The sequence below is a fragment of the Rhinoraja longicauda genome, chromosome 15 (genome assembly GCF_053455715.1).
Source record: "Rhinoraja longicauda isolate Sanriku21f chromosome 15, sRhiLon1.1, whole genome shotgun sequence".
Lineage (NCBI taxonomy): Eukaryota > Metazoa > Chordata > Chondrichthyes > Rajiformes > Arhynchobatidae > Rhinoraja > Rhinoraja longicauda.
The window spans coordinates 2,338,553-2,364,815 of record NC_135967.1 but is presented as its reverse complement, the minus strand read 5'-3'; the positions used below and the strand labels follow the sequence as shown (position 1 = coordinate 2,364,815).

At 42.8% G+C, this 26,263-nt stretch overlaps 1 protein-coding gene across 1 annotated transcript in view; it reads right to left on the bottom strand.

The window, feature by feature from the left end:
* Positions 1 to 215: 215 nt before the first annotated feature.
* Positions 216 to 26,263, bottom strand: part of psmd10 (proteasome 26S subunit, non-ATPase 10) — a 32,493-nt gene continuing 6,445 nt past the window's right edge. The window contains exons 3-5 of the mRNA XM_078412102.1: positions 23,003 to 23,149; positions 16,060 to 16,226; positions 216 to 1,724 (exon numbers count right to left, since the gene is read on the bottom strand). Coding sequence (XP_078268228.1) covers positions 1,565 to 1,724; positions 16,060 to 16,226; positions 23,003 to 23,149 — 474 coding nt within the window. The 3' untranslated portion in view covers positions 216 to 1,564. The remainder of the gene's footprint in view (positions 1,725 to 16,059; positions 16,227 to 23,002; positions 23,150 to 26,263) is intronic.

The following is a 26,263-nucleotide window of genomic DNA, read 5'->3' as shown; positions in this document are numbered from 1 at the left end:
TTAAAAAAAATGGAAGTCAAAGAAGTTCATTACTTCATTTGTAGGAAAAAAAGTGCAGATGCTGGTTAAAATTAAAGGTAGATGCAAAATGCTGGAGTAACTCAGCGGGTCAGGCAGCATCTCGGGAGAGAAGGAATGGGTGACGTTTCGGATCGAGACCCTTCTTCAGACTGACCCGAAACGTCACCCATTCCTTCTCTCCCGAGATGCTGTCTGACCCGCTGAGTAACTCCAGCATTTTGTGTCTACCATTACTTTATTTGCTGTTTTCAATTGATTATAAAAGTTCCTATTAACTAGCATTAGTCTTTCACATTGTACCGGACATTACTTGATATGAAATTAACATGTCAATACCATTCAAAATTAGCAGGTAGCCTTAGAAAGTGCCACAAATAAAAACTAGTACAGTTTCCTCCCAAAGACTGCATAACGCTCAAGTTAGAGAGGCAGAAATCCAATGTGACTATCAATGAAGTCATTATTGTGTTCAATGCGAGGCAGGTTGAAAATTAAAATGTTGTTAAAAGCAGTCTTTCACATTGGTGATTCATAGAAACATAGAAAATAGGTGCAGGAGTAGGCCATTCGGCCCTTCGAGCCTGCACCGCCATTCAATATGATCATGGCTGATCATCCAACTCAGGATCCTGTACCTGCCTTCTCTCCATACCTCCTGATCCCTTTAGCCACAAGGGCCACATCTAACTCCCTCTTAAATATAGCCAATGAACTGGCCTCAACTACCTTCTGTGGCAGAGAAATTCCTTCTGAACCTCTTATAACTCTCAAAGGAATGTCACGTGGATGGCTTGATAGGCCTCGGGGATGGGAAAAACCACATAAATATAAAACGCAAAATGCTGGAGTAACTCAGTGGGGCAGGCAGCATCTCTGGAGAGAAAGAATGGCGAGACCCTTCTTCAGACTGGGAGTGGGAAACAAGAGATATGGAAAGGCAAACAAGAAATATAACATAAATATCCTCATAAATAAGCAGAACCAATGTTGAAAACTATGCTGCCATAGTTAAGCACTATTCCTTAAGCATTCGGCCTTTGAGCATTTTTGACTGCAGTTGAGCAGAGTTTTGTCTTTTTAAAAGCTGCAAACATTTTTAGTTTAACATTGTTGTGTTTATCTAAATAAATGTCTAATAAAGCGTAGTTTATTAGAATACTGGAATTACAAAACTGGGAGCAAATGCAAGACAGGAAATAGTGGAAAAGTACACAAAGAACACAGTGCTGGTTTTGCACAGTGGACAATTATGACGCTGTGAACAAAAGTAAGAGGGGATTTATTCGTCCATCTCAGCTGCTATCACTGCTGCAGCAGGTCACTTAACAACAGGCAGTTTCACATTTGCACAACATTATGCTAGTGAGACTTCACATACCAGCCTAAATTCTTCAGGAGTTTCAGGTAATGTACCATCCAGTAGTATATTGTATGGAAAACAAAGCATGCGATATACAAATGTCCAGAATCTATTTCCCCCCATCGTGGTCTAAGTCAGTGTGTTGAGGTAAATGCAGGTTGCTACTAGTCTTCTGCAGTAACTTTAATTTGAGCCTTCTATTATCCTACGCAACTGCAGGCCAAGGCCACCTTTAGCCATTTGCAGAGGCGTCTTTTCTTCTTTGTTTTCAATATAAATACTTGCTCCGTTCTCCACCAACAGCGTGGCTTCCTCAGCCCGTTCTTCGTCACATGCCAAATGTCTGAAAGGAAAAGTTTAAAACGTGGTCTTAACTTACATCCCAAATGTAATACGGAAAAACATTACTTACAACATCCTATTTGCTGATTGCCAGAGTTTATAGCAGTAGTTACCTAATATAAATATGGAGAATTCAGCCATTTAAAAAAAAAAATCACAGATAATTCACCTCTGCTACATTTGTTGTACAAGATATTTTAACATTCGTTTTTATTCAGACTGTCAAAGCCTCCACAGCCTGACATAAAAACGGCTTCTTTCCACGAGCGATAGCTCTACTCAATAACCAAAAGTCTGTAGCCTCCTTTTGCTCTGGTATTTTATTTCATTCACATGTTTAAACTATAATGTTTTATTCTTTATGTTTTATTCTTAATTGTTTACTGTATGTCGTGTGGTTACTTGCGAGCGGAGCACCAAGGCACATTCCTTGTACATGTACATACTTGGCCAATAAAACCTATTCAATTATTATTCAATTATTGTCTTCAAGTGTATGTGTTATTTGGCTTACATTAGTCCACGAAGCAGGGAGGGAGGCACTGTGGTTAGCAGTTTTATTTATTTGTACACAGGATGTGGAGACTGCAGCCAGGGTGAGAGTTAAATGTTCAAATGTAAATGCTCCTGAACTAAGGAGACTATTGTGAGTGAACCACATTGATGTTTGAAGTTGCACATTAGCTAGACCGTTTGAGGATGACAGATTTCCTTCCCTGTAGGACATTAGTGAGCCACGTGGGTTTTTATAGCAATTTAGTGTTTTCTGGTTACTGTTTTGCCCGCTTTCTTTAATTCCAGATGTGCTTATTTACACAAAGTTGGCAACAGCAAGGGAGACCACCAGGGGTTTGATTGCTGTGTTTATTCAAGGATGGCCACTAATGCCTTATTATCCACGCGATTCACCCGAGGAAAACCTCAAACAATCTCAGAAGTAGTTCAAAACACAAGGAAATATTTGGAACTTCATGAAGTTCTAAATAAAGCACATCTTTATTAAGAATTTGCCAGATCAATGAAGATATCTTTAAACGAAAAAAATCAAGAAAACTCTAACCTGGCACACACAGAACTCTGATGATGACACACAGGCAGATTTTCTGCATTATTGAATGTTATTCCAATTAATGCAACAAGTGTCTTTAAAACATATTTTTCTATGTTACACAGTACAATTGAATACTATGTGTAGGAAGGAACTGCAGATGCTGGTTTAAACCGAAGATAGACACAAAAGTCTGAAGAAGGGTCTCGACCCGAAACGTCACCCATTCCTTCTCTCCAGAGATGCTGCCTGTCCCGCTGAGTGACTCCAGCATTTTGTGTCTATCTACAGTAGAATGCTAAATGTTACAGTGAATGGTATGTTTCATTGGTGTGCAAGATTTAGGGACCTGTTGCGTCAGAGGGAATCAGTTTGGTAGAATATTTGGGAGAATAATATTAGGTCTCTTTTTGAATAAGTATAATATAGATAAATGTGAGGTTATCCACTTTGGCGGCAAAAACAAGGAGGCAGATTATTATCTCAATGGTGTTAGGTTAGGTAAGGGGGAGGTGCAGTGAGACCTGGGTGTCCTTGCACACCAGTCACTGAAAGTTGGCGTGCAGGTACAGCAGGCAGTGAAGAAAGCTAATGGCATGTTGGCCTTCATAACAGGAGGATTTCAGTATAGGAGTAAAGAGGTTCTTCTGCAGTTGTATCGGGCCCTGGTAAGACCACATCTGGAGTATTGTGTACAGCTTTGGTCTCCTAATTTGAGGAAGGACATCCTTGTAATTGAGGCAGTGCAGCGTAGGTTCACGAGATTGATCCCTGGGATGGCGGGACTGTCATATGGGGAAAGATTGAAAAGACTAGGCTGGAGTTTAGAAGGATGAGAGGGGATCTTATAGAGACATATAAAATTATAAAAGGACTGGACAAGCTAGATGCAGGAAAAATGTTCCCAATGTTGGGCGAGTCCAGAACCAGGGGCCACAGTCTTAGAATAAAGGGGAGGCCATTTAAAACTGAGGTGAGAAGGAACTTTTTCACCCATAGAGTTGTGAATTTGTGGAATTCTCTGCCACAGAGGGCAGTGGAAGCCAAATCACTGGATGGATTTAAGAGAGAGTTAGATAGAGCATTAGGGGCTAGTGGAATCAAGGGATATGGGGAGAAGGCAGTCACGGGTTACTGATTGGGGACGATCAGCCATGATCACATTGAATGGCGGTACTGGCTCAAAGGGCCGAATGGCCTCCTCCTGCGCCTATTTTCTATGTTTCTATGAATGAAACCATTCTCCCTCTAGAGAAGATACTTTAATATCAAATTCCTCAAACTTGGTTTAAAGTGGCCGAAGCAACGGACTGCAACAATGAAGGATGAAGGCTTGTCAAGTGTCAGTGACAAAGTTATCAAAATGCAGCATGCAATGTTAACAAACACACAGAACCATCCACGTTTCAAGATTTTATCACGTTGTCATACAGTTCAACACTCTAGCTGATATTTTAACCTTGTTAAGGTTTTTTATTGGCATTGTAATATTACAATGCATCTATAAATAGGTCATGGTGGATATTATTCTATTTTAAAATAATTCATAAGATGAATGTCCCCTGTACAAAGTGAACCAAGAAGTGAGAATTATCACAGCTCCTATGTTCCCTTTCATAGTTTGAATAATAGTCTCCATCTAAGAGGGAGGAAATGTCTTAAAAATTAATTAGTATTTAAAAATTAAAGACATATTTTTTTAAAAGACCAAAATTACCAGCCCCATTAAACTCAATTGGACATTAGCTGCACGATTTTCTCACCAGTTCTCCAGAAAAATACAATTGAAATTTATCACAAGATTAGGGAGCTCAATAGTTTATACAGAACAGATAATGACCAATAACGTGCACTGTTAGAAATAACAGGCACTACACAAAGTCAAATTTATAGCTTGTTTAACCCGAGTTTCATTAATTTTGAGGCATTAGTTACTATATTTATTCTTGTTTCCTCTACATCAATATCAGTGTGTAAATACTTTAGTTTAGTTTATTATTGTCACGTACCGTGGTACAGTGAAAAGCTTTTGTTGTTGTGCGCTATCCTGTCAGTGAAAAGACACTACATGATTATAATCAAGCCATAGTCCACAGTGTACAGATACAGGATGAGGGAATAACGTTTAGTGCAAAATAAAGTCCAGTAAAAGATAGTCCAAGGGTCTCCAATGAGGTAGATGGTAGGCCAGGACTGCTCTTGAATTGGTTCAGAATGGTTCAGCTGCCTGATAATAGCTGGGAATGAACTGTGGTTGTGAGGGGGAATTGAAGGAGGAATACAATTAGTTTGGGTAAGATTTGTATACAAAAAACATAAAGATAGTTGTACAGACCAGGTAGGATGATGGACCTATTTCTGGGCTATTACCTCTCTATGACTCTGTGACAATTTCTGCAGCAGGCATTTGCTGCCTTCTGCAAATTGGGTCTACCTTTACTTGTCAATTATATAAGTAAGTCAATCATTCCCAGGCCCAAATTGAAACAGAAATTTACAATTCCAGTTCAGCTTAAGAAAGATTTCATAGCTTTCTTCAGAGGCCCAAACAAGCCGACCTGTGTCGAATCAATTTACATAGTGCAAGAACCATAACGCTGACATCTATTTCCTTCCTTCAGGAAAGCTCGATGCTAGAATTCAAAGAATTTTAGCAAAATGGTACATTCGAATACCACAAATGCTGTAGAAACCCAACTTTAATACTCTTCTATTACCCATCAACTTGAGCTTCCTCCCACCCCTCATCAATAAATGGACTTTGTAATATGTCAGGCCTGGTAAAAGATATTAGGTAGAATGTCCTCACAGGATTTGCCAACCTCCATTTGTAAATCCACCTAAAAGTTCTTGGACAATAAAAAAATCATTTTCTGAGGTTCATCTTGCAAGCAAAAATGGAGTGTCCCATTGGAAATTAGAGGCCTGGAGTTGACAGGGGGGTAGACACACAATGCTGGAGTAACTCAGCGGGTCAGGCAGCATCTAGGGAGAGAAGGAATGGGTGACGTTTCGGGTCAAGACCCTTCTTCATACTGATGTCAGGGGAGGGGGCGGGACAAAGATATGATGTAGTCGGAGAAGGAAGACTAGTGGGAGAACTCGGAAAGGGGAGGGGATTGAGAGGGAAAGCAGGGACTATCTGAAGATGGAGAAGTCAATGTTCATACCGCTGGGGTGTAAACTACCCAAGCGAAATATGAGGTGCTATTCCTTCAATTTGCGCTGGGTCTCTGACAATGGAGGAGGCCCAGGACAGAAAAGTCAGATTAGGAATGAGAGGGGGAGTTGAAGTGCTGAGCCACCGGGAGATCAGGTTGGTTAAGACGGACTGAGAGAAGGTGTTCAGCGAAACGATCGCCGAGCCTGCGCTTGGTCTCGCCGATGTAGAGAAGTTGACAGGGGGTTATTGATATGTTAAACATATGAAGCTACACCCTCAATTACTACATTTTGTATTCATAGTCCAAAAGGTGCATTGGATGTAACATATTGGGATCCAATTTATAATACATTATAAGGACCTAGCTGTTTCAGCAAAATCCAATGGTAATCCAACGAACAAATGATCAGAAATGATGTCACGCCAACAAGGGTGAAAAGTGACTAGAAGCACCCAGGTGAATTTCTGGAGGAATATGAATCAACCTGAAAGTGGTTGCAAATGCAATCCAATTGAGGAAGAACGTAATTTAACTGAACTGGGCGGCACGGTGGTGCAGTGGTAGAGTTGCTGCCTTACAGCGCCAGAGACCCGGGTTCAATCCTGACTGCAGGTGCAGTCTGTACAGAGTTTTGTACGTTCCTGCGTCGGTTTTCTCAGAGATCTTCGGTTTCCTCCCACAATCCAAAGATGTACAGGTTTGCAGGTTAATTGGTTTGGTATAAAATGTAAATTGTCCCTAGTGTCCTATAGTATTAATGTGCGGGGATCGCTGGTCGGTGCGGACTCGGTGGGCCGAAATGCCTGTTTCCGCGCTATATCTCTAAACTAAACTCCAATGATAAAATACTAATCATAGGACAAATACTAATCGTAGGATCCAACTGCTTGTATATCAATCATAATTGATTAAATCAGCAGTAGCAGCAGCAGCAAGCAGCAGCAGCAAGCAGCAGCAGCAAGCAGCAGCAGCAAGCAGCAGCAGCAAGCAGCAGCACCTAGCTGTGTTGCTTGGGAAGTAGTGTGTGGGGATTGTGTGGGGATTGTGTGGGGATAGTAAGGAGTAAGACCTGTGTGATCTCCCGGACTAGTTTCGATCGCCTAGCTTGGGGTCGGAGAGGAATTTCCCGGATTTTTTCCCAAATTGGCCTGGGTTTTTTATCCGTTTTTTCGCCTCTCCCAGGAGATCACTCAGTTCTTTTGGGTGGGCGGTTGGAGCGGTTGGAGTAGCGGCCGGGCGGTAGGTTTAGTAACCGAGCGCGGGGCCTTGTTTGGAGAGTATGACTGCCAGGGCAGTTTTTTGTTCTGGGTGTCAGATGTGGGGAATCTGGGAGTCTGATAGTCTTCCAGACATCCACATCTGTGCCAGGTGTGACGAGATGGGGCTCCTAAGGGACCGTATTAGGAACCTGGAGCGGCAGATTGATGACCTCCGTCTGATCAGGGAGAGTGAGGAGGTTATAGATAGGAGTTACAGGGAGGTGGTCACTCCTAGACCACGGGAGGTAGACAAGTGGGTCACTGTTAGGGGGGGCAAGGAACAGAGGCAGTGACTAGGGAGTACCCCGGTGGCTGTACCCCTTGGAAATAAGTACTCCTGTTTAAGTACTGTTGGGGGGGACAGCCTACCTACAGCAACGACGGTGCCCGGGCCTCTGGCAAGGAGTCCGGCCCTGTTGCTCAGAAGGGTAGGGAAAGGAAGAGGAGAGCAGTAGTAATAGGGGACTCTATAGTGAGGGGGTCAGATAGGCGTTTCTGTGGACGCAGTCGGGAGACCCGGATGGTGGTTTGCCTCCCTGGTGCCGGTGTCCGGGATGTGTCTGAGCGTGTCCAGGATATCCTGAAAGGGGAGGGAGAGGAGCCAGAGGTCGTGGTACATATAGGTACCAACAATATAGGTAGGATAAGGGAAGAGGTCCTGAAAGGAGAATTCAGGGGGCTAGGAAGAGAGTTAAAAAAAAGGACTTCCAAAGTAATAATCTCAGGCTTACTGCCTGTGCCACGCGATAGTGAGAATAGGAATGGAGTGAGGTGGAGGATAAATACGTGGCTGAGGAACTGGTGCAGGGAGCAGGGTTTCAAGTTTCTGGATCATTGGGACCTCTTCTGGGGGAAGTATGACCTGTACAAAAAGGACGGGTTGCATCTGAACCCGAGGGGAACCAATATCCTGGCGGGGAGATTTGCTAAAATAACTGCGGAGACTTTAAACTAGTACGGTTGGGGGGAGGGACTCAAACACAGATAGCTAATAGGCAGTGTGTGAGGCAGGAGGCAGAAAAGGGAAACACTCAGACCCAATATGTAGGAGAGAAAGAAGGGAAAAGAAATAAACTGAGAATAAGAAATGATGGGTCCCTTAAATGTGTATATTTTAATGCTAGGAGCATTGTAAGAAAGGTGGATGAGCTTAGAGCCTGGATTGACATCTGGAAGTATGATGTTGTGGCGATCAGTGAAACATGGTTGCAGGAGGGTTGCGATTGGCAATTAAATATTCCAGGATTTCATTGTTTCAGATGTGATAGAATCGGAGGGGCAAGAGGTGGGGGTGTTGCATTGCTTGTCAGGGAGGATATCACAGCAGTGCTTTGGCAGGACAGACTAGAAGGCTCGATTAAGGAGGCTGTTTGGGTGGAACTCAGAAATGAGAAAGGTTTAGCAACACTTATAGGGGTGTATTATAGACCGCCAAATAGGGAACGAGAATTGGAAGAGCAAATATGTAAGGAGATAGCAGATATTAGTAGTAAGCACAGAGTGGTGATTGTGGGTGATTTCAATTTTCCGTATATAGACTGGGAATCACATTCTGTTAAAGGGCTGGATGGTTTGGAGTTTGTAAAATGTGTGCAGGATAGTTTTTTGCAGCAATACGTAGAGGTGCCTACCAGAGAAGGGGCAGTGTTGGACCTCCTGTTAGGAAATGAGATGGGTCAGGTGACGGAGGTATGTGTTGAGGAGCACTTTGGGTCTAGTGATCATAATGCCATTAGTTTCAATATCATTATGGAGAAGGTCAAATCTGGACCAAGGGTTGAGATTTTGGATTGGAGAAAGGCTAATTTTGAGGAGATGAGAAAGGATTTAAAAGGAGTGAAATGGAAATTGTTGTTTTATGAAAAGGATATAATAGAGAAATGGAGGATATTTAAAGGTGAAATTTTGAGAGTACAGAGTCTTTATGTCCCTGTTCGGTGGAAAGGAAAGAATAATAATTTGAAAGAGCCATGGTTTTCCAGGGAAATTGGACACTTGGTTCGGAAAAAGAGGGAGATATACAATAAATATAAGCGGCAGGGAGTAAATGAGGTTCTTGAGGAATATAAAGAATGTAAAAGGAATCTTAAAAAGGAAATTAGAAAAGCGAAAAAAAGATATGAGGCTGCTTTGGCAAGTAATGTAAAAGTAAACCCCAAGGGGTTCTACAGATATGTCAATAGCAAAAGGATAGTGAGGGATAAAATTGGTCCATTAGAGAGTCAGAGTGGACAGCTATGTGCTGAGCCGGAAGAAATGGGGGAGATATTAAACAATTTCTTTTCTTCGGTATTTACCGAGGAGAAGGATATTGAATTATGTGAGGTAAGCGAAACAAGTAGAGTAGTGATGGAAATTAGGAGGATTAAAGAAGAGGAGGTACGGACACTTTTGAAGAATATAAAAGTGGATAAGTCTCCAGGTCCTGATAGGATATTCCCGAGGACATTGAGGGAAGTTAGTGCAGAAATAGCAGGGGCTATGACGGAAATATTTCAAACGTCATTAGAAACAGGGATGGTGCCGGAAGATTGGCGCATTGCGCATGTTGTGCCTTTGTTTAAAAAAGGTTCTAAAAGTAAACCTAGCAATTATAGACCTATTAGTTTGACGTCTGTGGTGGGAAAATTAATGGAAAAGATACTTAGGGACAATATATATAATTATTTGGATAATCAAGGCCTGATTAGAAACAGTCAACATGGATTTGTGCCTGGAAGGTCATGTTTGACTAATCTTTTTGAATTTTTTGAAGAGGTTACCAGGGAAATTGATAAGGGCAAGGCTGTGGATGTTGTCTATATGGACTTCAGTAAGGCATTTGACAAGGTTCCACATGGAAGGTTGATTAAGAAGGTTAAATCGTTGGGTATTAATAGTGAGGTTGCAAGATGGATTCAACAATGGCTGAATGGGAGATACCAGAGGGTAACGGTTGACAATTGTATGTCAGGTTGGAGGCCAGTGTCTAGTGGAGTGCCCCAAGGATCTGTGTTGGGTCCACTGTTGTTTGTCATTTACATTAATGATCTGGATGATGGTGTGGCAAATTGGATTAGTAAATATGCAGATGATACTAAGATAGGTGGAGTAGTTGATAGTGAGGTAGATTTTCAAAGTCTACAGAGAGACTTGGGCCTTTTGGAAGGGTGGGCTGAAAGATGGCAGATGGAGTTTAATGCTGATAAGTGTGAGGTGCTGCATTTTGGTAGGACAAATCAAAATAGGACGTACAGGGTAAATGGTAGGGAATTGAGGAATGCAGTGGAACAGAGGGATCTGGGAATAACTGTGCATTGTTCCCTGAAGGTGGAATCTCATGTGGATAGGGTGGTGAAGAAGGCGTTTGGTATGCTTGCCTTTATAAATCAGAGCATCGAGTATAGAAGTTGGGATGTAATGTTGAAATTGTACAGGGCATTGGTGAGGCCAAATCTGGAGTATGGTGTGCAGTTCTGGTCGCCAAATTATAGGAAGGATGTCGACAAAATGGAGAGGGTACAGAGGAGATTTACTAGAATGTTGCCTGGGTTTCAGCACTTAGGCTACAGAGAGAGGTTGAACAGGTTGGGTCTTTATTCTTTGGAGCGTAGAAGGTTGAGGGGGGACTTGATAGAGGTTTTTAAAATTTTGAGAGGGACGGACAGAGTTGACGTGGGTAGGCTTTTCCCTTTGAGAGTGGGGAAGATTCCAACAAGGGGACATAGCTTCAGAATTGAGGGACAAAGGTTTAGGGGTAACATGAGGGGGAACTTCTTTACTCAGAGGGTTGTGGCTGTATGGAATGGGCTTCCGGTGGAAGTGGTGGAGGCTGGCTCGATTTTATTATTTAAGAGTAAATTGGATAGGTATATGGATAGGAGGGGATTGGAGGGTTATGGTCTGAGTGCAGGTAGATGAGACTAGGTCAGGGAGAATGGTCGGCGTGGACTGGTAGGGCCGGACAGGCCTGTTTCCATGCTGTAGTTGTTATTTGTTATATATGTTATATGTTATTAGCCATGTCTTCATTTTTTTAGACTAATTTCCTTGGACACCTTTCCTAATTTCCTGCAAGATCCTCTCTCACTGCTCCCCACCTGTGATTATTTGCCACGCTTTGTTCCCATCCCCACCTCTCTTTTCCAGCTCTTTCCCCCCTACTACATTGTCTGAAGAAGTGTCCGAAACTGAAACATTCCCTGTCCATTCCCGCCACAGATACTGGCTGATCTGCCTTTGCTCAGGCATCTGAAGAACGTTGGGAACCTTTTGTTAAGCTGAACTGGAATTGTAAATTTCTATTTCCATTTGGGCCGTGGAATGCTTTACTTATGTAATTAACAAGTAAAGGCAGAGCCCAATTTGTAGAATGCAAATGCATGCACTCACTAATGGTCACAGAGTTAGAGAGATAAATAGCAAAGAAACCGGTCCATCACCCTGCCTGGTCCTTACTGGCCAGCAACTATCTTTTTGGCTTTTTTATACAAATCTTACCCGAATTAGCTTTATTCCTCTATTAATTTCTCCGCACTACAGTGTATTTACAACGTAATTGACCTACCAACCTGCATTTTTGGAATGAGGGGGGAAACCAAACAAGACAAAGGAAAGCCCTGTGGTCACAGGGTGAACACAGAGGGTGAGGGTTGGGTGTCAGGATTGCTGGAGCAGTAACAGCAGCTTTACCAGCCACACCACTGTGCTGCCTAAAGGATGATGCAGTCTGGTGTCTGAAGTATATGGAAGCTAAAAGCCTACAATCACAATGTGTCGGTTGGCACAGGACCAACGAAGTGACAAGTAAACAAAATTTCATGATCACAAAATAATTACTTCTAAATTAGAAATTTCCACCATGGTTAGATTAAAATTAGCAAATGAGGTATTTTGAAAAATCCTATTCAATAATCTAGTTTACAAGCAGCCATGTGATTTGTCTTTTTAAAACAGCATGCCATCAGATCTCCTGAGCACAAATTGTCAGTGTGGGCCTTTGCTAATGTAAAGCATAATCCTCACAGGGCTGATGAAAGGATTTCTAAACATATTTAAACATTTGTAACAGATGTATTCAAAGGCTTACATTATTTTCTTTGACCACCCATCACCCACAACCCTAATGATTCATTCTGCCACTACATCATGGCTGCGGTACTTACTGTTTACAAGTGCAGTGCATTTTACATTAGTCTTTACTTTAGAGATACAGCGTGGAAACAGGCCCTTCGGCCCACCATGCCCTCGCCGATCAGTGACCACCCCATATCCTACACTCTAGGGACAATTTACAGAAGAGGAATAGATATCCCTTATGCCATTACATACAGGTTAGAGGACATCATGATTGGGTTGGGGAGCGGGGAATGCTGCAAGAGGGAAATGGAGGGTATGAATGGGATTGCTCTCCCTAATGAGTTGGCATGGATGCAATGGACTGAATAACAGTGCAGAAGGTTGTCATAAGGTTAATGTTGATGTATACTACCCTTACTTAGAAATATATCACAGTTCCTTCCTGCCCAACGGGACTGTGTAAGAAGGAACTGCAAATGCTGGTTTAAACCAAAGATAGACACAAAAAAACTGGAGTAACTCAGCGGGACAGGCAACATCTCTGGAGAGAAGGAATGGGCGATGTTTCATGTCGAGACCCTTCTTCGGATTGGTTAGGGATAAGGGAAGCGAGAGATATAGACGATGATGTGGAGAGTTAAAGAACAACGAATGAAATATATGCAAAAACGTAACAATGATAAAGAAAACGGGCCATTGTAAGCAGTTTATAGGGTGAAAATGTGAAGCTAGTGCGACTTGGGTGGGGGAGGGATAGAGAAAGAGGAAATGCATGGACTACCTGAAGTGAGAGAAATCAATATTCATACCACTGCTGCCTCTACAGGAACTGCAGTGTTTAGGAGAGTGGACCCTAGAAATTAAAAATGGGCAATAAAAGAATATTGCTGGAAACCTGAGCAAGGTTTACAGAGATCAAATGCAACACTAAATGTTCCCTGGCATTTGTTACAGTGTGCTGGATTGTGAAAGGTGGGTGTAAAAATTAAAACTATGCCCACAAAGCAGTGAATCAAATTTTCAAGTAACCAGAACTTGTTTTCAGAGTTTTACTTGTATATTCAGAGAATGCCTGTGATTGAATTATGTGTACAAGTAGAAAGTTAGAGATGAAAGTGTAGTTCGGAAGTAATATGAAATTTCTAAACCAATAAATGTAATTAAAAAAAGCAAATCTCTTGCACATGACAGTTGAAGACCCATGTACACGGGGGATTTAGACCTTCAAACCCCATTTGTGGATCTTCCATGGAATACCATACGGGGTGTGACAGCGTAATCAGTTTATGGGAAGGAAGGAAGGTGCTGGAATTTGGGGGTATTTTCAATCTCTTTTCATTGTATCCCGGCGATTCAATGATTGTTTTCAAATTTGCAGTATAAAATCATACAGGACAAAAATAACTATCTGCTGCATCTTATACTCTAACTCCCTTTCTAACAGAAATCTCTCTGAAGGAGTAATCAATCTTAACAGAAAACGTTAACTTTTCATAAAATCCGCTTAATACAATACAATACAATATATCTTTATTGTCATTGTACCCAGGGGTACAACGAGATTGGGAATGCGCCTCCCATACGATGCAATAATTTAAGTAATTTAGACAACAGCAACCCAACGAAACGAAACAATTGTAACAGTTTTAGACAGGGTAAAGTGCAAGTTGATCTATGCGTTGTGGCCATCCGGCTCAGCAGGACCGGTTCATAGCAGCTATGGCCCTGGGGATGAAGCTGTTCCTGAGTCTGGAGGTGCGGGCGTAGAAGGCCTTGTATCGTCTGCCCGATGGAAGGAGTTCGAACAGACTGTTGCAGGGGTGTGAAGAGTCTTTGTGGATGCTGGTGGCTTTTCTGAGGCATCGTGTGTTGTAGATGCCCTCCAAGTCTGGTAGCTGTGTTCCGATGGCCCTCTGAGCTCTATGGACTACTCGCTGTAGAGCTTTCCTTTCTGCCTCCGTGCAGCTGAGGTACCACACAGGGATGCCATGCGTTAGGATGCTCTCTATGGTGCAGCGGTAGAAGGTCGTCAGCAGCTGTTGGGGTAGACCAGACTTTTTCAGTGTTCTTAAGTAGAACAGTCTTTGTTGTGCCTTCTTGACCAGCGCAGCAGTGTTATTGGACCATGTTAGGTCCTTCGAAATGTGAGTGCCCAGAAACTTGAAGCTGGACACTCTCTCCACACTGTCCCCGTTGATAGAGATCGGGGCATATTCCCCGTTATGTGACCTACGGAAGTTGATGATCAGCTCCTTGGTCTTGGTGGTATTTAGGGACAGGTTGTTATCCGAGCACCAGTCCGCCAGGTTCTGCACCTCCGCTCTATAGTTTGTTTCATCCCCGTTGGTGATAAGCCCGATCACCGTTGTGTCGTCTGCAAACTTGACAATGGTGTTGGTGTCGAATGCAGGAACACAGTCGTGTGTGAAGAGGGAGTAGAACATGGGGCTCAGAACACAGCCCTGTGGTGTGCTGGTACTCGGGGTGATAGTGGAGGACAGGTGCGGGCCCATTCTCACTGCCTGCGGTCGTTCCAGCAGGAAGTCCAGGATCCAGTCACATAATGACGAGCTGAGGCCTAGCTGGTGGAGTTTGGTGATGAGCTTGGTGGGGATGACCGTGTTGAAGGCGGAGCTATAGTCTATGAATAGCATCCTCACGTACGTGCCCTGTCTCTCTAGGTGAGTCAGGACAGTGTGAAGAGCCAGAGAGATGGCGTCCTCTGTGGATCTATTTGCCCTGTATGCAAATTGATATGGGTCCAGTGAGTCAGGGATGCTGGATTTGATGTGTGAGAGGACCAGCCTCTCAAAGCACTTCATGACTATCGGCGTTAGGGCAACCGGGCGGTAGTCGTTCAGGTTGGAGATCTTGGCTTTTTTCGGCACCGGAACTATGATAGCCGACTTCAGGCACTTGGGGACCGTAGCCAGAGATAATGACAGGTTAAAGATCCTGGTGAATACCTCAGCCAGCTGTTCAGCACAGTCCTTCAGTACTCTTCCTTGAACTCCATCCGGTCCTGCAGCCTTGCGTGGGTTGACCCTTTGCAGAGCGCGTTGTACCTCCTGTGTGCTCAGTTGCAAGACCTGTCCCACCGCCTCGGCTAGGGTTCTTTCACTCAAGGTGGTTTTGCCAGTTTCAAAGCGGGCAAAGAAGGTGTTAAGCTCGTTGGTCAGTGCCATATCGCTGTGGGGGCAGGCAGGGCTGCTCTTGTAGCCAGTGATGTCCCTGACACCCTGCCACATGCTTCTGGTGTCCGTGGTGTTGAAGTGGTCTTCCACCCGTTGCCTGTGGGTGTCTTTGGCCCTTTTAATACCTTTGTTCAGGTTTGACCTGGCAACACTGTATGCTGAAGTGTCACCAGATTTAAAGGCATTGTTGCGTGCCCTCAGCAGGTTCTGTACCTCCTTGTTCATCCAGGGTTTCCGGTTTGGGAACATCTTTATCTCCTTGTCCTCCGTGACATTCTCCACACAGCAGTTGATGTAGGAGAGCACAGTGGATGCGTATTCCTCCAAGTCTACCTCTGAACCGTAGGTGGCCTGTTGTGCAAACAGGTCCCAGTCGGTGCGATCAAAGCAGTCCTGGAGTTGTAGGGTGGCAAATGAATGATACTGAGATATACACCAAATTGATATTTCCAAGGTGTTTAAAATCCCTCAACTCTATTATTTGTTACACGTCTACCGATGACAAAGGCAGGAATAAGTGAGGACCTAAAGATGCTTAAGCTTCTTCAGGTTTGACCCTTATTTGTCAATACATTTATCCCACATGGACTCCTGATAACAGAGTGGAACTTACAGTGGTGTGTTTCCCTCCAGATCCTGGAGGTTTGTCGAGGCGCTGTGCTTCAGCAGAAGCTGTACAAGATGGAAATTTCCTTTCGCTGCAGCTCTATGCAAAGGAGTAGAGTGGATGTTATCTGTAATATTGGGGTCTGCTCCATTCTCTAATAACATGCTTGCGATCTAAATCAAGAGAATCAAGTCAAAAGTCTTCATTTGCCATATGCACTGGATCGGAAAAGGAACAATAACATTTTTACTTGCTGCAGCTTTATAGATTGCATTTTACACTTAAAGGCACATCTCATGTAACAGCAATGACAATAAATAATCAGTTAATCTAAATAAGGTAGACCACGCCAGTGTGAAAACAAAGTGCGTAGAGAAACCAGATAGTGAAAACAGATTAGTGCCGTTCTAAAAGAAGCACTGCTTTAGAGTTATAAATATTTTAAAGTGCAAAGATAAAAGTAAAACGCTGAGGAAATCTAAAAGAACAGAAGGTGATGGAAACATTCAGCAGGTAAAGCAGCTGTTGTGGAGAGAAAAACAGAGATAATGTTTCTGATCAATAGATGAACCAGAAACGTTAGCTTTACTTAGGTTAAAGAATGAAGTTGAGCATTGGCATGCAAGGTCGTTCCCCAAACAGCATTTGTTTTACAGGAAAGGATTAGCAAAGAGACATTTAAATCTCATTAGCAACTGGATAACAATCACCCTCCCACTCAAATACTTGAAATAGCTGCAATACAAAATCCAATTATCCCTCAAAATAAGAGACATAAAATGCTTGTTGCACAGACGGCTTTAATATAAAACAGAGATCAGGCTGATTTCACAATCCCATACGACAGCATCTCCTGCTTGCCACAGCATGCAACTACTTTCATTGAAAGGTGAAGTTGCTATATGGTACATACTTATTTTGTGCTGCTACTCAAAAATTTGAGGCTTTTCATTGCAAAATATATACATGCACTATTTCAATGTACATCATTGAGGAAAAAGATTTGCAAAAAAATAACAAGTTCAAGTATGCACAAGACAATGCAATTGTTTATAGAAATTGTCTCCTGAAATCTGTTTAGTTTTCATCCTGCTAGAGTATCTCAGCAGGTCAGGCAGCAACTGTGGAGAAGATTTGGGAACAAAACGTCACCTCTCCGTGTTCTCCAGAGATGCTTCTGACCCGCTGAGTTACTCTAGTGCTTTATATCTATTTTTGTAAAGCAGCATCTGCAGTTCTTTGTATCTACAATATGCATATAATGTCCGATGTGCAATTATGTTTTGATACCAATGAACTACCATGGACTGCATCTTTCCAACTGATAAATAGGTCAGTTGCTTTAAATAATGCACCTGACTTTAAATGACCTTCAGTCAGGACTCCAGCGTAAAAAAAGTGGCCTGGACCAGATTGAACTATAGATCAACTGAAAAACATAATGTAACTCTTACACGCAGAATAAAAGATAGATGGACTATTATTACCTAGAAGCTGGGAATACAAGTTTTTGGTCACTCTGATATTATAATACAGCACAAATTATTTTTTTTGTCAAAATATGCTTTATGTTTTCTACGTTTTCTTCCCCTTCATCAAAATTATTTCTGCAACATAAAAGGAGGTATGTGGTCTCAAATATGAAACAAGCAGGGTCCTGAGAAAAGAATCAGAAAAAACTAAATGCTGAGCTTTTATGAAATTTAACCTAGTCCACTTCAATAATATGTTAAGTAGAGGCTTTATTGTCCTGAGGGGCAATACTGAAGTGTAGAAAGGAACTGCAGAAGCTGGTTTAAACCGAAGATAGACAGAAAAAGCTGGAGTAACAGTGGGGCAGGCAGCATCTCTGGAGAAAAGGAATAGGTGACGTTTCGGGTCGAGACCCTTCTTCAGACTGGGTGTCAGGGAAACGAGAGATATTGTATAGACAGTGATGTAGAGAGATATAGACAAATGAATGAGAGATATGCAAAAAAGTAACGATGATAAAGAAAACAGGCCATTGTTAACTGTGGCCTAGGTGAAAACGAGTACAATGAAACTCAACAAGACGACTTTGAAGCTGGTACGACTAGAGTGGGGGAGGGATGGTCAGAGGTGGGATGCAAGGGTTACTTGAAGTTAGAGAAATCAATATTCATACCACTGTGTTGTAAGCTGCCCAAGCAAAATGAGATGCTGTTCCTCCAATTTGCGTTTGGCCTCACTCCGACAATGGCGAACTAGGACAGGTCAGTGTGGGAATGGGAAGAGGAATTAAAGTGTTTGGCAACTGGGAGAGTCCCTGCAGAGTCTAGGACCAGAGGTTATAACCTCAGAATTAAAGGGCGCTCTTTGAGAAAGGAGGTGAGGGGAAACTTCTATAGTCAGAGGGATGTTAATCTGTGGAACTCATTGCCACAGAGGGCTGTGGAAGCCGTCAGTGGATATTTTTACGGTAGAGATAGACAAATTCTTGATTAGAATGGGTGTCAAGGGTTATGGGGAGAAGGTAGGACAGTGGGATTAGGAGGCAGAGATCAAGCATGATTGAATGGCAGAGTGGACTCGATGGGCTGAATAGCCTGATTCTATTCATATAACTTGCAAACTTGTGAGATCAGGTAGGTCCAGGCGGACTGAGCGAAGGTGTTCAGCGAAACGATTGCCCAGTCTATGTTTGGTCTCATCAATGAATAAGATGTATACATCGGCGAGTTGTTCAAGGTGTAGACTCATACATTGGCCTTCATCAGCCAGATTATTGAGTATAGAGGGTTGAGATGTCATGTTGCAGCTGTATAAGACGTTGGTGAGGCCACATTCAGCGTATTGTGTTCAGTTCTGGGCACCATGTTATAGGAAAGATGTTGCCAAGTGGGAACGGGTACAGAGATGATTTACGAGGATGTTGCCATGACTAGAGGGTCTGATCTATAGGGAGAGGTTGAGTAGGCTGGCACTCTATTCCTTGGAGCGCAGGAGGTTGAGGGGTGACCTTATAGAGGTGTACAAAATCATGAGAGGAATAGATCGGGTAGATGCACAGAGCCTCTTGCCCAGAGTTGGTGAATCGAGGACAGAGGTTTAAGGTGAAGGGGAAAAGATTTAACAGGAATCTGAGGGGTAACTTTTTCACACAAAGGGTGGTGGAATGTACTGCCAGAGGAGGTAGTTAAGGCAGGGATTATCCCAGTGTTTAAGAAAGTGTTAAATAGGTACAAGGATAGGGCAGGTTTAGAGGGATACGGACCAAACGCGGGTGGGTGGGACTAGTGTAACTGGGACATGTTGGCCGGTGTAGGCAAGTTGGGCTGAAGGGCCTGTTTTCACACTGTATCACTCTATGATTCTGATATATCGTGATGCCCTGAAACACTGAATACCTGCAAGCCACGATCATGTGTGACCTATGCTGCAGTTAAAAGACAACTTTGCATTTAGTGGTGACTTTAAAGAAAAACAATATTAAAAGCATTTTATGTTGTGTGCAATGTTATGTAATGAAGTTCCTCTATTCTTATAACATGGATGTAGAATATTAGTTCAAAATATATTAAGAACAGTTGTGAGTGAATGCACAGGAAAACAATGCAGCATTTAAAGTGATCTAAAACAAACTTTGGTGATGTTTGCATTATAAATACACTTTTGGTCTTTCATGTGGATACCAGTCCGCAACTGATTAATCAGGCTGCATTTCCTGACTTATTTTGAGTCACTAGGTGTGTAGGAAGGAACTGCAGATGCTGGTTTAAATCGAAGGTAGACACAGAATGCTGGAGTAACTCAGCGGGACAGGCAGCATCTCAGGAGAGAAGGAATGGGTGACGTTTCAGGTCTGAAGAAGGGTACATTCCTTCTCTCGTGAGATGCTGCCTGTCCCGCTGAGTTACTCCAGCATTGTGTGTCTGCCTTGAGAGTCACTACCTCTTCTACTTATCAGGCAATGAATATGCATTTATTGTGCATTGAATTAATCATGAATCACATTCTAATGTTATAAGTACAAGTCCACCACTGATTTTCTGGCAACTGATGGTCTGGCACCTCCTTTAATCATGACAAAATAACGGGGGGCACACTTGCAATCCCTGGGAAGTCCATCCGAAAACATGCCGCCTAGGCCGGGTGTAGCGGCCGATCTCCACCTCATCGGGGCTTCGTACCAACAGGTCGAATTCCCATAGCCGACCTCCGAGGCCAACTTTGCGGGCTGGTATCGTGGCCCCACGGCAGCCAAGGCAGACACCGACCGCTCCGGTGTGTTGTAACTCTACACGGTGGCATGCGTCACGATAGAGGCGGCGAGCACATCTGCCCTATTGCATTTCTGGCAGATTTGGCAAATCTCTAGTCGGCGGGGATCAGCCCGGTAGCACTGCCAGGAAAGCGATCAGACCCTCATCAGGACTTCCGAGGGCAACACGTTAACTGACGCCTGGACTGCCCGTGCACGAAATACAAGTTTTGCGGCAAATTTAATATTTGTTTAATTTAATATTTTGGCAGTGCATGGGGCTTTAGAGGCATGGGAGGGGTATAATTAGTTGGCCAGAGGTGGATTGTATCATCATTACATGACCTGTTGGTCCGGCAAAACGGATAATCCGGCAAAGCTCTGGAACCAAGGGTGCCGGAAAATCGTCAGTGAACCTGTATAACACACAATTCTTATGTGTAGGAAGGAACTGCAGATGCTGGTTTACACCGAAGATGGACACAAAATGCTGGAGTAACTCAGTGGGACAGGCAGCATCCCTGGAGGGAAGGAACGGGTGAGTTTCGAGGTCGAGTCCCTTCGTCAGGCTGAGCGCCGGGGGAGGCACGAAAGAGTAAGGTGTGAAAATGACAGATCAAAGCAGACAATGCTCAAGGAAATGTAGAATGGTTCATTATTAGCTGAGGGGAAGGTGACAATGAGGCATATAATCAATAAAATTAATCAGGAGGACAGTGAAGCTAGTCAGAGAACTAGGATGGGAGGGACGGAGAGAGAGGGAATGCAAGGGTTACGAAGTTAAAGACCTCGCTCACCCGAGTTCCCCGACCAGTTTCACTGTTCTCCTGATTAATGTTATTGATTGTACACTCTTTGTCACCTTCCCACAGCTAACAATTAATCATTCTACATTTCCTTGAGCATCGTCTGCTTTGATCTGTCAATTTCACACCTTACCCTTCCACATCTGTTTTCCCTCTCCCTGACTCTCAGTCTGAAAACTGGTCTCGACCCGAAACGTCACCCATTCCTTCTATCCAGAGATGCTGCCTCTGCCGCTGAATTACTCCAGCATTTAGTGTCTATCTAACATGCAATTCTTTGCAGATGAAAATTGAAATTACCAGTTACAACTGAATGATACGGAACATACGTATATGATATAATGGACACTGAAAAATACAGTTAAATAAACTAGCAAGGCATGCAAAACCAATAGAAAGAGGCAAAAGTAAAATGAATCAATAAAGACAAATCATATTAACATTCTTTACCAAATTAGTAAAGAATATTTCTTCAGTACTCTTGTTTTTTTTCCACTCAACTGAAAATATTATTAGAAATACCATTCACACCAAATGGAACTGAAAAATTAGATTAAAAAATGTTCCCAATGTTGGGGGAGTTCAGAACCAGGGAGGCCATTTAAAACAGAGGTGAGAAGAAATTTTTCACCCAGAGAGTTGTGAATTTGTGGAATTCTCTGCCACAGAAGACAGTGGAGGCCAATTCACTGGATGAATTTAAAAGAGAGTTAGATAGAGCTCTAGGGGCTAGTGGAATCAAGGGATATGGGGAGAAGGCAGGCACGGGTTACTGATTGTGGATGATCAGCCATGATCACAATGAATGGCGGTACTGGCTCGAAGGGCCAAATGGCCTCCTCCTGCACCTATTTTCTATACTTGCAACAGAAATGAAACAAGGCCTACAAAACATGAACTTTTCTGATTTCTTGCAGTTTGTCGATCAAAAATGTTAAATTGTGAAACAAGCTATTGGTATCAGTACTACCCAAAGCACAACTCACATAAATATATATCTGCAGGTCGAATTCAACAGTTGATGTGAAATTAAAACTAGGGCAAAAAGAAAATGGATAAGGTTGTTTCCATATTCTTGTCAGAAAGTGCCGTGGCCAATAGCTCCCCTGGGCAGGTTCAGATAAAGGAGTAAATAGTCTGTTTTTACACCAATTCACAATGTAGATACTGCTTAAATACTAAGGGCTGTAAATATTTGTGCCACCTCATTCCAACTCTGGTGGAGAAGAAAAGTTAAATTGGTCATAGAATAAATTTAGACAGGAGGAAGTCAAGTGGTCCATATATGAACTTATTTTAATATACAAATTAGAATCTGTCTGGTTTATTTTGAATCAAAAAATATTAAGATGGCTAATAAGCCTTTGATGATATAGATTGCTGTAAATGAGTGCTTTTCATACTGGTTTGAAACATTAATCAAGGCTGAAAGATTGTGGAAGAACTATAAATCACCCTCCTGTTTTATTCTGATGCAGATATTGTGGAAAGACAATTAGGTATTGCAGATTTATACGTTACAACCGGTGTAACTAAGGAAGGAGGATGTGACATTGAGCATCACTGGGGAAAAGCATTGAAGTATGCACTGGAATAAGAGACTTTAAACAGTTTATGGCTGAATGAGCAAGTCAAAAGATTCACAAGAGTACGTTAAATCTCAAAACCAAACAAGCATAAGATGGCCATGGACATTTGGAAATCCTTGACACTATATGACTTAGGAAAAAAAACTGCAGATGCTGGTTAAAATCGAAGGTAGACACAAAATGCTGGAGTAACTCAGTGGGTCAGGCAGCATCTTTGGAGAGAAGGAATGGGTCTCGACTTACTACTTCAAGAGAATTGTCAAACAGAGCAACAATAAAAATGGATGTTGGCCAAACAGAAACTGACTCATATTTAAATGTTAGTCTAATACCTCATATCTGTTTCGAGAAGCAGCATAGTGCAGAGGCGAGCAACCATTCTGATTAACAGCGTTGACCTGAGCTCCTTTGCTAACCAGCACCCTCACGATTTCTTCTCGGCCTGCTGATGCAGCAATATGCAAGGGAGTCCAGCTGACCTGCAATGAATTACACCAGTCAGCAGTGATCCACATGCGTGATAAAATGTTGGACCCAAGAGACAAGAGAAAATAATCGAATTGTAGTTGAGTCAGTACTGTCAACAAAAAAAGGATGTTCCCAATGTTGGGGGAGTCCAGAACCAGGGGCCACAGTCTAAGAATAAAGGGGAGTCCATTTAAAATTGAAGTGAGAAAAAAAAAAATTCACCCAGAGAGTTGTGAATTTGTGGAATTCTCTGCCACAGAGGGCAGTGGAGGCCAATTCACTGGATGAATTTAAAAGAGAGTTAGATAGAGCTCTAGGGGCTAGCGGAATCAAGGGATATGGGAAGAAGGCAGGCAAGGGGTTACTGATTGTGGATGATCAGCCATGATCACGATGAATGGCGGTGCTGGCTCGAAGGGCCGAATGGCCTCCTCCTGAGCCTATTTTCTATGTTTCTATGAATAAAAACAACAAAATCCTACAGCAGTCCTCATCACTGGCAATGAATGTACAGATGCTGACCGCCTTGCAATTTTTCAGTTGCTACTTTTTATGTCCCACATTTGTAGTTTTATCTTCTATTTATCCTTTGTTACATTATGAAGCTCAATTGAAAATGTGTTCTGCTTATTCTCAGATTTTTGAACCAAGCCCCTGTAGGGGACATTCCCAGATCAGAGCTATGTGATTTTTCTCCCCATAATTAGAGTTTGCCATTATAAATGAAGGAATTGTTTAGTTCAGTTAAGATACAGCGCAGAAACATGCCCTTCGGCCTACTGAGTCCGACCCTTCATCCCCATAGTATCCTACACCCTGGAGACAATTTACAATCTTTACCGAAGCAAAGGCATGAATGCCTTGAGTGTGGGAGGAAACCAGAGCATCCGGGGAAAATCCACATGTTACAGGGAGAACGTACAAATTCTGTACAGACAGACCTGATTGTCAGGGTCCAACGCTGGCCTCTGGCGCAGCAACTTTACCACTGCGCCACCGTGCTGCCCTAAATCTTGTCTGCGCAAGTTTATTCCTTTTATGGTCTTAGTTACAGGGAGAAATGGAGAGGAGGATGGGGGTTTAAGTGTTAATGTGTACAGATTGCATGTTGCGCGTGGTGAGCCTGCTTTACTTACTTAAAATGCTAACTAAAGTATAACAGGTTGTTTTGCATAGCTGCAAGTGGGTGTGGTGACTGAAGAAGGAAGGCCCAATACCAGGTAGCACTGCAGGGAACAACAGGTTCTCGACAATAAGAACCGGTGCAGAAATGTGCTGATTGTGTGATTAGCAGGACCCGTGACTACTGGTGTATAAATATACTGCCGGTGCACAATATAATTGAGTGGGACGGCGAGGAGTTGGCAAGTACGTGACCATACTCGCAGGGACTCCCCCACTCCCGCTAGCTTAATAAAGTTGTGTCTTTAGTATCAAGTGTCTGACAGTGTTTGTTATTTCAAAGCGCAGACGGGTTTTAACAGAAACACCACCGATACGGGTCCACAGTTGATTTCAGCCCACATTCCGATTAACACCCCAGATTCTACCACTCGCCCACAATTTACACCGCTCAATTAATGTACCATTACTGGCCATTACTGTGAATAAAGCATCAGCTCAAAAGAAGCAAGAGGGCACGCCTAATTCGACTGAAGAGATTTCTGCAAAGGATAGTATATTTCCCCCACATCTCACTATTTGGCCAAAATTAGATCTTAGCAAGGTCACAGAGAAGTCAAGAAATAAGTTTGAATTGGAGAAACAGAATGCTGATTTTTGTTTTTAGTTTAGAGACACAGTGTAGAAACAGGCCCTTCGGCCCACCGAGTCCGCACCGACCAGCAATCCCCACACAATAATACTATCCTACACTAGGGACAATTTAATTTTTTTATACCAAGCCAATTAATCTACAAGCCTGTACGTCTTTGGAGTGTGGGTGCAAGGCGTGCTGATGCTGAAGGAGTGTGGCTGCAGTTTAGAGACTGGAACAAAAGACATTCATATTGGATGACAGATAGACCTTTATCTTGCCTTATGAAAGGCCCGGAATTATATAGTGCTAAAATTAGAGCTAATGTCAAAGAAAGCATTGTTCAATTTCTCAGCAATACAAATTTAATTTAAAAATCAAAAAGCTGCAAAATGTTATAAGTTTGAAATAAAAACTCAGTAGATCAGGCAGCATCTATGGAAAGAGCAACATTTCAGTTTGCAGAACTGGAGAAGGGAGGAAACTAGGAACTGCAGATGCTGGATTTCAAAAAACAAAGTGCTGGAGTTACTCCAGCACCTTGTCTTTATTCTAAAACTCTCTTCCTGCAGATGTGGCCTGACCTACTGAGTATTTCCAGCACTTTCTATTTTAATTTTAGATCTCCTGCTTTTGATTTTTTTAAATTTATTCTCATTTTAGTTTTAAGTTGCAGAGAAGGAGGGGGGGGGGGGGGGTGGGCTGGGTTGCATGCGATAAGGTGTGGAGGTCTTCTGGTCGACGGGAGCAATAATAACGTGCAAGAAGGAAAAACAAGAGAGCTTAAAATGTGAAATGCAGGTCTGTAGGACATGCTCAGCAGTCAAGCTTTGGTTAATGAAAAACCCAGCCAATATCACATTTGGATGACTTTAGTTTAGAGAAACAGGCCCTTCGGCCCACTGAGTCCGTGCCAACCAGCAATCCCTGCATGTTAACACTATCCCACACACACCTCGGGCAATTTACATTTACACCAAGCCAATTAACCTACAAAGCTGTATGTCTTTGGAGTGTGGGTGGAAACTGAAGATCTCGGAGAAAACCCACGCGGTCACGGAGAGAACGTACAAACTCTGTACAGACAGCACCAACAGTTGGGATCGAACCTGGGACTCCGGCGCTGCACAGCAGCAACTCTACCGCTGCGCCACCGTGCCACCAATGGATTTACAGTGTAGACTATATAACCATGAAAATACAATGGCTTTCATTTTGAAACATTATAAAACAATCTAAGACATTTAATTTTGGGGCATTTAAACGACACTGCTGATACCCAGAAGCTTCCTCAACAGGTAGGTCTCAGATTGGGTCTCTGCTGAGCAGTAAAAAGGCATCATAGAGGATGCAGAAAGCAGAGTGATTA